Source organism: Macrosteles quadrilineatus, unplaced genomic scaffold, assembly GCF_028750875.1.
Source record: "Macrosteles quadrilineatus isolate MER2022 unplaced genomic scaffold, UCM_ALF_1.0 Scaffold_8__2_contigs__length_117827958, whole genome shotgun sequence".
NCBI lineage: Eukaryota > Metazoa > Arthropoda > Insecta > Hemiptera > Cicadellidae > Macrosteles > Macrosteles quadrilineatus.
Window position 1 is genome coordinate 93,689,393 of NW_026542601.1, and position 12,055 is coordinate 93,701,447.

Genomic DNA, 12,055 nt, shown 5'->3' on the forward strand with positions numbered 1-12,055 from the left:
TAGGCCCTATTATCTATGTGTCAGAATAGCTATCCCTGTACATCATCTCTTTTGTGTACAAAAATTTTTGTTTGTCTTTGTCTGCTTTTGTTATAATTTGAATCACTCCAGAGGTTTAACTCTGCTAAATATGCAGCAAACATAAAATTGTTTGTGAATAAATACTGGTTTACTAAAGGTAGCTTTGGTGTTTTGTCTTGTAGTTAATGGTAATAAAAAGGCTTCTCTGATTGAAATTTTGGAAATTGTCTTCGTCAAATATAAAAAAGGCAAATAAAGGTTTGTTGAGCTAAGTCAAAACCACTAAAGCAACCCAACCCAGTTATTATTTCTATGTTTATACTCCTTTTGTAAAGGTTTAACAAAATTAGTGTAAACTAAAGGCATCCCATTGACCAAACTTTTAACCCTACATTTGTTTCTGATCAACATAAAAACTACAATTATTGTAAGTTTATGAGGTGGTATTCCTCCTAAGGTGTGATTGGACATATTGACACATATTCTATCAAAATAGGTCTAATCATCGGCTGATTCCTAAATATTTTGCGACTGGTTAGGGTTCCATTACACAGTTATCAAAACTAATAGGCCCAACGAAATTACTTTTTATCAGCATTGAATTGCATAGTTTTGGTTAGTCTAAGAAACGTAAAGAAATGGAAACTATCTCTAGGTTTTACTGTCATATAGGGCTACAGATGCTCTCTTTACTATATATACAGGGTGAATAAAAAGTAAAGACCCCCCTAATATTTTTTAAAAAAGTATTTAAAAAACTTTGAGTTATAAGTTTTGCAAAAGTTTTTTAGTACCTATACAGGATAGATTTGACATATTTTCAGCTTACTATATTTTTCAATTATTTACCTTCCATAAAACAGTGTTACTTATTTACTCATTTAACTTACTTTTTGTGAATTCAAGCAGATGGGACATCCTGAAGTAGTAATTACAAGATTTATTTGTCTTCTTCTTTTTTTGTGTGTTTATGGTAAAGAGTCCTCTGGGGGCCGTTCTAGGACTCCCTTCGGCCTTGGATAGGTAGAAGCTTTGACAGGCAGGTGGGGTGGGAATAAGTTAAAATATCCATCTATTTTAATATATATCATATTTTATATACAGCTGTTTTCAACCGATTAGAAAATGTAAAAAAAAGGGCTAACTTACCAAGGTTGTATTGACAAAAATGGTTGGAAGGTTTTAAGACTAAACTATTTAAATTTTGTATAATGCCTATATAATTAAAAAGTAACTCAAAGCGTTTAAATTTTTATCTTATGTGATTGAGAATTAAAACAACTACATGAATCGGCCATTTTAAACTGTCAGATCAATATTTTTATCTAAAAATGCTATTTAGAAGATGCTGGGTTATTATTTACTTTAAACAGTGCAAGTAAATTTCCTATTGTGAAATTTAATGCGGAAACTGTTGGTTGTGTCAATGAAATAACTTAATTGAATCATTGATTATAAGCCACCCAAGAACATCTTGGGGAAATATTACGGCTACCTTCAAAGATAGCCGTGGAATAATATTCAGGCTGATCTGGAAGCAATGAAGCTGCCTGGGCAGCCAAACCGTACCTAGCCTTCATGTTGGTTACTGGTTAGTCATGTTTTTTTTCGTTTTGTTAGTTAAGTTGTGTTCGTGACGTGTTTTTGTTGTTGACGTTGTTGTCAAACTGTTATCAAAGGAAGGCCTAATAGGTTAGATTTAGATTATGGTTTTATTATTTTGTCATAATATTAGATGATATTATTAGATTATTTTGTTATCAAGTACATACATTAACTGAAGTTTTATCTGGTTAACATTTTGTTTAGAAAAAGGCAGTCATATTTTCTAATCAAATTAAATATACAGTATATAGGCCTATACCGGTATATTTTTCTAACGAGGCCGTATTCTAGTTTAATCTGTTTGTCATTGTAAGTACTGTATTTATTTGATACTAGTTTGTACCCGCGGCTTCGCCTGCAATGGTATAACATATAACCATAAATATAATCATACAGCATTTAAGAAATAAACAGAGTAGGGTCTAGTCTGTACAATCATTAGGTACAATAATTATCTGTCACAACAATAAGTCATTATTATTTATTGCATCACACACAGTGAAAAATCATGTTACGATTTGTTCAATCTCCGACTAAAAAATCATGCAACATAAAATCTTGAAACCAAAAATGCCGCGTCTCTTCAGCTTCAGTAAGGTCTTTTCTAATACAGGTAAAGAAACAAGCTGCACTTTTTAGGTCCTACATTCATTGGAATGAAAATATCGATAGATATATCGATTAATTGATTGTTCCATTCGATACATCGTTTGGTTAGTAAGGTAAGGTTAACCTAACCTAACTAACCAAAGGATATATCGAATGAAACAATTGAATAAACAATATTTTCATTCGAATGAGTGTAGGACCTAAAGTAAAGTGCAGCCAAAGAAACATTACCACTAGAACAACACATTCCAGCAGGCTCATCTTTCCATTTTAATGCTCTGCAGTGTATACACTCTCTCTCCATTTGATATTTTGATACATTTTTTATAATTTGTGTTGTCTATTGTTTAAGTTATTGTTGTGTGGTATTCCGTTGCATGATTTTCAACGCAGCGGGGTGTGGCGTTTAATGCATTTTTAGACCGTTATTTTAGTCTGGTCCGCAGACTAAAACGGACCAGTGTTCTCCTAGACTTCCAGGGTGCGGACTTCAATTTCCTCTCGCACTCAACTCCTCGCTATTCCGTTGCGGACTACTACGTAAACTCCTCTAGAATGAGTCAGCGTGGCCCGCAGTCTGAACTCTGCTGGTGGGGTGCGGCATACGATTTCTAGGGAAACACTCTGACAAAGCAAAGTGTATTTTGTGCTCTGCGAACTCCGCAGGTTCAACACCGCAGCTAAGAAAACGTGCCTTAAGGTTAACATGGGAAATTCCAGAGCTACTGTGGCGGAGCCCGAAAGGATTTTTGAGATAGGGATAGTCTTATATGTTAATTAGGAATATGAACTATGATAATGCCAAATTTCAGCCAAATCCAACCAGTAATTAAGTTAATGTGTGATTGAACTTCAAAAAAACAAACAAGTACACACACAAACTTCCATTTATCATATTAATAGTATGATAGCCTAAGGTACTGTAGGCGTTTTACGTTAACAAACAGCAAATGAACTATGCAACTACTAGCAACAAACAAACTAGGCCCCCTAAGACCCTAGTTAGTTAAAATTTTCATTTTCATTTTTATACGAATTGAATACTTGCCAATCTTTATGAAAAAAATAAATTTTTTTTATCCTGTCGGTTACCAAATAGGTAGGCCTACTTATTTAGGACTCCTAAGCTTAAATGACTTAACTAAAATTTTCAAAACTTTGATGTCAGACTCCATTGTAAGTTAATTGTTCCGTAGGTATAAGATTAGTAGGCCTATAAGTAAGTTAGGCACGTCGCACACTGAGTCCGCTCAGTTCAGTACGCTCAGCTCAGTCCGTTCCGCAAATTTCAAAAATCATGTATTCAAATGTAGACCCGCGATGTGCCTTACAATCCCTATAGAATTTTGTTTTGGTTAAGTTAAAGTTATCGGTTCATTTAATAGTTATGTTTGATAATACGATAGAGTCGGATATTGAAGTTTGCCTCAATCTTATGATTTTAAAATAGCTAATGTCCACAAAATAAACAGTAAACATGAATATGATTGTTTAAATAAGCCAGGAAAAATAATAAACTTAGGCTTGTAATGTAAAAATGCAGGTGAATAAGTAAGTTATTGTTTACTTATTTTAACCCTCCGAGTGTCCCTTGTTTTGGCCTTAATGTCTGCCTATTTTTTGCTCATTTGCAAGGTTTTATTAAAACGGATCTAAAAAGCTTGAAAACAATGTTAATTATACTGTTCTATATACCATTTTGTTTGGAAAATCATGAGCTTCAATATTGTACATAGAACATAAGGAACATTTGTTTCAAAAAAATTTTTTAGGTAAAAAAAAAATATTTTGGAAAATTTTCAAAAAAAAAATAAGTTTGCGCTCAATGAAATTGTATAAATTATAGGCCTATAAATATTTGAAAATAGCCACTTTGTTCTACATTTTACGAGGATTACAAATATATAATAATATAAGGAAGTAGATTTGCAAATAAATAAGTTATGGGTAAAAAACAGATTTCAGTACATAGCGTTTAGCTAAGAATGCATAGCCTAACCATAGCTAGGAATCTGGCTGATAATTTACATCAATATCACTACCTACTTCTTCAGGATCATCAACCAGCCCTTCAAAATCACTTAGGCCTAAATCTTCTTATAATGCACCACGTATATCACTACTTTTGATTTTTAACATTAAAACAATGATAAACGTAATAAAACACATCAGTCATCGTTCCGAGGTTAACCAAGCTGTTTACAAATACGCACGTCAGCTGTCTGCTACAATATTTTCGGAACTAAAATGAATAGCGCTTAGAGACAGACCTCCGGAGAAAGCTCTGAATCTGTCAAATAAAACGATACCTAACTCGATCCAGTTCAATCCGATTTTGTCAGTCATAGAGCCTTCGCCGTAAACAGTGTTTGTGAGTCGCTGCAGCGACACAAAACACTACACAAAGTGTGTTATGTGTCGCTGCAGCGACAAATAACACTTGGAGGGATATAGATAAGTTAATTTATTAATTAATGTATTGGCTAAGCCGTTGGCAGGACCCATGTATAAATAAAATAAAATTATATATTCAACTGTTACAGGTGGTTTGATTAGGCTAATTGAATCCAATAATGAGTAAAAGACAGTTGCTGTTGCTTTCCAATAGTACAATGCATGGGTCTGGATACTTAGAGTATGCTTCAGATGAAATCAAATCTTTGATGTCAAGGTGAGTCTGTATGTTAGTTTTGAAGGTCAATTTTAGTATCTTTGCGTTTTGAGACAGCAACATCACCTAGGTGGATATTTGCCCTTCAAGATGAATAGGCCTAATTATTTTATATGCAAGATTAAATGTAGAATGGAATGAAATATGCCCAATCTGTCTGTCAATAAATAATCTGATCTTTGTTTCCAAGTTGCATAAGTTGATCCTTTAGCCCAGCGGTTCTAAAATATGAATCATGACCCCCCGGTGGGAGCAATTTTAGAGGGTCGCAGGAAGAGATAGAACATTTAAAATATTTTTGAATCCAAACTCGTAATATTTACAGCCTGAACAGCTGAGGGAGCACCAGAAAGAATGGTACCAAACGGGTAGCAAAGAACAGGACATTATACATTGTACTGTGATTTTATTATACAGTAGCCTATATTCACATATTTTCAGTAGTACAGTATTTAATCACAATTTAATGCCGTAAGGTGACACACATAGTTTAAGCTGTAAACTATATACTTATTTGAAATACCAAATGTTTGGGAAATCGTAATTTTTTTTCTTTTGTGTGTGGATTTAAATAGTTTTGGGGCGCTTTGTTCCAAAAAAAAATTCCCAGCGCCGTTGGAATCAAAATCAATTTAAGTATAGCCTGTATCCATTAGGCTGCACCTGTGGAGTGTGCCTTGGTACATGTTTGAAAGGACCTCCCATCAGAGACAATGTACATTACAGCAGTTGGCGAGTACTCTAGTTGTTAAGCACCCTAGTTGGGGAGTCCACTATCTTAGTTCTCCATTACAGTAGTTGGCGAGTACCCTAGTTGTTAAATGTATTGATGATGACTTGGATCTTGACGATGATTGATATAATCAATATTATTGGTTTTATTTTCTTACATTTTTAGCGGCAAAAGTGTAATTGGTACTATTAAACAAGTAATTTTGAATAATAAACCGTACTTTTCATTCTAACCCATTTTGTAGAACTTAAACAACTAATTTAAACCTAAAGCTTTGTTGTACATCTAATAGTTAAAGAGAAAATTTAAAAAGTAAATAGGCCTACACAAATTCTTGTCTTATTCTTAATTGGAGAATAAAAAAAAAACTGTTGCAGTTTGCTTTTTTATAGATTATAACGGTACTAAAACAGTTAATAGTTGTAGGCTTCCTGTCTCCAGTCTGTAATCAATCGCCTGAGCTCATCCAGTTAAGGCTCGTCCAAACCGGAGCAGGACAGCGGCGGGAATGGGAAGGTAGCGAGACAAATTCCCATGCGGGATTTTAAAGCGCATGATGATAAATGTAAGCACCCACACAAGAGCAGTACCACTGACGTCGTCCTACTGCGTTGTTCGATTTGGAATTTGAAAATGGAAATTGTTGGATTTTTCCGCTTGCTCCGCTGCGGGACCACATGGCTCAAATGCCGTTTTAGTATGACCTCTGTAACTGTCAATAACTACTCCTTGCCAAATAAGTTTCTAGTTTGATAAATTTCATGAAATCAAACGGACCGCTCTCTTGCAACTTCATCTTCATCCTCAACTGTTCCTAGAAGAACCATTTTCCTAAAAGTTCTTTTTCTCTGGTCTCAGATTCATAACTTGAACTCATAAAACACAATAATATAAGCATTCACTAAACACAAACATTTATTAGCTGTAAATGATCTGAGAAGTCCCGCATTTCACTAGCTGCCGCTATGGTGTGGTCTACCCCATTCCCGCCTTGTACCGCTGCCACCGCCCTTACTCGCTCCCGGCGATGTCACGCTTCAGTTTGGACGAGCCTTTAGTCTCCTATATAGCCTAATCCTGTCAAAACAACTAAATCTCATGGAAGAACACGTTGTTATGATTGTAGGCGTACATTAATTGAAATTTATTTCTTTACAGAAATAATGTTAGTAAAGTATTATTTATACCCTACGCACTCCATGACAAAGACTCTTATGAACACAAAGCAAGGAAAGGGTTTGCGAAATTAGGTATGTATATATGATTCTATTTAGCAGTTTTTTTTTTGTGAATCAGAATATTTGTTAGCGTATAAATTGCCTTGATAATTTTTGTTAGACTTAAGTTTGATACTAGAATGTCAAGTCACCTTCACCTTTCCTATTAAAGGCTCAATTACACAGGACAAGTTTACAAGCTACTTGCAGGTGAGTCGAGGAGTACACCAATTATCGAGTAAGCCTACATTAGTTGTTGAGAAGCTTATTTGCGGAGTAAACTAATTATCAAGTACACTAGTTGGCGACTACCGTACTTGGCGAGTACCCTAGTTGACAAACACCCTAGTTGGGGGGTACACTTACACTAGTTGTCCAGTACACTAGTTGGCAAGTACCCTAGTTGTCAAGTATGCCTACCATAGTTGTCCAGCACTCTAGTTGGGAAGAACACCAGTTGACGAAGGATAAAACATAGGTGTGAAATTCCTGTCATATGCTGACGTCATCCAGATTGCAAACACCATTTCACTATTTTAAAAAAATTATAAAAACAATAACAATCAAATAAAAACTAATGTATACTTATGTGACAGTCATGCGATTTTCTGTTTGCAATCTGTTTGACGTCAGCCTATGACGAGAGTATCACACCTATGTTTTTTTCTTCCTCCATGGCGAGTACACTAGTTATTGAGTACACTAGTAGGGTACCCTAGTTGTCGAGCACTCTTGGGGAGTTCACTAACGTAGTTGTACATTACAGCAGTTGGCGAGTACTCTAGTTGTTAAGCACCCTAGTTGGGGAGTCCACTATCTTAGTTCTCCATTACAGTAGTTGGCGAGTACCCTAGTTGTTAAATGTATACTGTTACAGACTACACATGATCTGTTTGACTACACAGTGATCTGTAGTTGGCGAGTACCCTAGTTGTTAAATGTCTACTGTTACAGACTACACATGATCTGTTTGACTACACAGTGATCTGATTTCCATGACATGTCTGTCAGTACTAATCCAAGGTATGATCTCCACACTCTTTTTTTCTAATTTTATACATGCAATAAACATTTTTTTTCATTTTGAAGGGATCAGTGGCCAAAATTGTAATGGTCAAAGTAGTGGGAAAATATGTATCAGTTTGCTTATAATGTTTATGTTGTTTGTTGCAGGTTTTGCCCTAGAGAGTATTCACAGGTCCAATGATCCTGTAGAGGCTGTTAATCAGGCAGAGGCAATATTTGTTGGTGGAGGAAATACTTTCAGACTTCTCAGAGCGTTATATGACAACAAACTCATTGATTCAATAAGAAATGTGGTATTGCAGGTAAGTCAGTGTTGTGACATCAAATTTAGTTTTGGTTCTACCAAATAGTCAAAGGTTCTACCTTGGTTTAAAAGATTTATAGCATTAATAATGCACCCTCGTGGTTATCTTCAGAACTAGTTTTTACTCCTAAGTTAATCTGTTGTCAGGTCTTAACTACTCTCATATTCCATCCCACAATTTAAACCTATTTCAGTAAAATCTTTGTGTTAAAAAGATAACTAGAATCTGCCAAAGGAATACAAAAAAAATGAAACATTTCCTTTGCTTACCATATGTTTTAACACAATGCACCGAGACAATCATCAATGGTATGTGTACAAAAGATAGGCCTATACATAGCCTAGTTGTAATGGGCAATAACTTGTGCCTACATTTGACTTCCTTTATCAACAATATCTAAATCATTATTTATGTATCATTAATCATTCAAAACAAATGCACTGTTCTATAATTTTACAGCTTTCATGTTTTGTCTAACATGGATTTACTAGTCCTGACTGAGCTTTGGAGAATCCTGCAGACAACTTGTATGTTATTGTTCAATTTGGTTAACAAACTGGTCTAGTAGAAGAGCGCAGAACTTCAGTCCCTGAGATCACGGTTTCAAATCCCGCCATTCACCAATGCATTTTATCTAAACTATAATGTTGTAAACCCCGTCTATAAAGTAATGTGGACAAGAATTTGAGGCTAGGACCTAGAAAAATATATGTTGAACTTTAAAAACACAAATCAAGGGTACTCCCTGTTTACAGCAAGGAACTCCCTACATGGGGGCGAGCGCAGGGACCAATGTGGCAACAGTCAATATCTGTACGACCAATGACATGCCTATTGTCTATCCTCAGTCTTTCAACGCACTCAACCTGGTCCCGTTTAACATCAACCCTCACTACATTGAGCCTGAAGCCAATTCCACACATATGGGGGTAAGTCCAAATATTGATTTAAATCATTTCTCTTATTAGAGTCCTAAACAAAAAGCCTATCACACAGTGTGCTTAATTGCAATTTGTGCTTTACAGTTGGAAAAATGTCTTGAAATAAATGGTTTCAAGAGATGTTAATAATAAAGATGCAATTAAACCTCGATAGCAGGTCTCTTATAGAGGCTGGCTATCAAATAACACTTGTTATCAAATGCCTTTAAGAGTATAGGAAAAGATAATCGTAAATGTCGTCCAGTATATTTGTGGTCCTGTGTCATTTTGTTTTCAGTACATAAGTTTCCCACCTATCCAGCTATCTTTCAACCAGGTATTGATCTAACCGGTTGCACAGAGAAGTAAGATACAGAGGTAACATGCTTATGGAACAAGGGAGCGCTTTTAACTCGGGAATGGCGGAATATCCTAGTACCAAGCCAGGAAGAGCCTGAATGACTATTGATTACAACAGCAGTTGTACCGCACAGGCTCTTCCTAAAGCGTCAGCGTGTGATGGTACGTGATGGTGAGGGGGGAGATCCGGAGAACGGAAGGGGACGACTAATAGAATTTGAACTAGACACATGCGACTGGTGCTAGACACGACTTAAGTGTACCATTCATGGTTTCATCTGTATCTTACTTCTCTGTGCCGGTTGTTGATATAAAAAAATTACCTCATTAACTGGCCTCTTTTCAAAAGACATTGTTTAACCCTTTGTGATCAGACAGAAATGTGTAACGGGCTAAATATGTAGGGGGGGTAAATATTCGTACAATTAATTACAACGAGAATTTAACAGCCAAATATTGGCTATTGGACAAGCCTAGTTGCGACGCTAAACTGACATCATACCTAACCTCTAAATGCAAAACCGCAGACGAAGTCAGTGTCAGTTGGTTGTTGGACAAAGCTTGGGACAGGCTCAGGGAGAAAAAGGTGGGCAGGCCACCTTTTTGTGATTTCGGCGCTTGATTCAACGGTTGGTGCCTGCCTTCGCTGCCATTTTTTTCTGTTTCTGTAACTCGTTGACCAATCGGAGAGTGTTTTAACCTTCTGAGAAGAGTGGAGAATTGTCACTCTCATCTCAGCCCGGCTTTTCGTGAGTTCGTCTTGAATTGTCTTTGTCTGACCCGTTCTTCGTCGATTAGTGAGCTGTGTAAGAAACAACTTAAGTTTTCGAATATTTATCCGCCCTCAGGAAAATTACGTCACAAATGAACAAAATGTTGATTCAAACTGAACACTATGGCTTCCTTGTACTAGTTCCTATAGATAAGTAGTTGCTTTTTTCCGGGTAAATAGAATTACATGACCATCGGTTTTCGTGGTTGTACGCCCAAATTGTTGTACGCCCAGGCCTCCAGTTCCTAAGGGTTCTTGATGTTCTCAGGAATTTCATTAATTTCTTGAATTTGGTTAATGTATGATATAATATATTTTCACCTAGCTCCTATTCATATTTTAGAAAGTATTTCTTTTGTCAATATGGGCAAATTTGAGTTTTGAGTGGAAAAAATATGAAATTCGCACACACGTGTTCTCAAAAATAATAAAATCAAGAGATTTTTGCACGCAGGAGACGAGAGAGGAGAGAATAAAGCAGTATTTTGAGGAAGAAGAACATTATCCAGTGTTGGGCCTGAAGGAAGGTTCCATCTTGGAAGTGGACGGAGACAAAGCCTTCATCAGAGGACTGTCTCAGCCAGCCAAGTTGTTCACCAAGTATGTTATATTGGAACGGAACACCGAACAATACAATGACTTGCTTATTAAAAATGTAGTATTTAAAAATTTGAAAAAAATTTCTATTGAATAATGAAGTAGACATCCCTTCTACATTATGGACTAGCTCATGTCACAAATTTTTTTATAAAAAAAGAATATAGTTGAATTAGATTGTCCCAGAGTGTGTTAATGTGTAAAGTTCGGTTTTCCACCTTATTTTTTGTTACTGAGGTAGTAAACGTCACATAAAACTATATCTTACAATAATTAAGTTTGTGTGTTATTACAGTGGGAGTCGCATCCAAAATATTTTAGTCGTCACAAAATGACAAATGTAGACAAAATATAATATCCAATTTTTATGTGTAAAGTGTCTTTTTTTTAACTCAATACTTACTTGACACTCGTATAAATCAGCACTACTTTGCTAACTAGCTGCTAAAAGAACTATTGATCTGTTTGAAAAAGTCATGGAAATGTTCAAACGTCCATTTTTGTTATTATTATTGCTTTATTACCTACCTGTCTTTTCATATATTGATTCCGTTCAGTGGATTAATGGCACCGACAATACACATTTAATTTACTGGGTGTTCCTTAAGTTAGCACAAAAACTTTAGAAATAGGTTTATGGGTTAAAATAAAAATAAGATTAAGAAAACCAAGATAATTCGCTTTCGTATAAAAAACACGTTTTATCTTGAAACTATTGAATAGGTATATTACTATAACTATTGCATTGTTGAAACGACTATTACAAAATAATAAACATGATGGTGTTGGCAGAAGGATTGAGGGTTCTTGTGTGCATGTGAGAATCCCGCTTACCATTCTAATTGACATGATCTACAAGCTAAGGAACTCAACTGTATTTAAAGTATTTAAACATGGTAAAAGAGGTGTTAAAAACATTTATGAGCATCATGGATTGATTTATTTATATTTCTGTGTTATTATTTTCAAGGGATAACAAACCTCAAGAATACCCTGTTGGAGCAGATGTCAGCTTCCTGTTAAAAGGTGTGAAAAACTAATTTTGTGAAAAATATCAAATCTAATGTAACGGGACTCAAACTTTAATATTTATGGGTTGTTTATAAGGTAAGATTAAATTGAGATACTGTTTTCATGGTGCACTTTTAATAAGCACATACCAAAAGTGTATTCATAATAAACCTATAAGTAAGCATATAGAAATGTAATAAATAAAATG

The 12,055-nt window shown here is 35.4% G+C and overlaps 1 protein-coding gene across 2 annotated transcripts; it reads left to right on the top strand.

Moving 5' to 3' along the window:
- Positions 1-1,695: 1,695 nt before the first annotated feature.
- Positions 1,696-12,055, top strand: LOC129000925 (alpha-aspartyl dipeptidase-like). Of its 2 annotated transcripts, none has more exons than XM_054428011.1 (7): positions 1,696-1,713; positions 4,779-4,906; positions 6,798-6,889; positions 8,030-8,184; positions 8,943-9,116; positions 10,694-10,839; positions 11,807-12,055. In XM_054428011.1, the coding sequence occupies exons 2-7, from the start codon at positions 4,809-4,811 to the stop codon at positions 11,874-11,876; spliced, it is 735 nt and encodes a 244-aa protein (XP_054283986.1). In that variant the 5' UTR covers positions 1,696-1,713; positions 4,779-4,808; the 3' UTR covers positions 11,877-12,055. The 2 variants fall into 2 exon arrangements, with proteins under 2 accessions (XP_054283986.1, XP_054283985.1); XM_054428010.1 differs by lacking the exon at positions 1,696-1,713 and adding an exon at positions 1,853-1,935.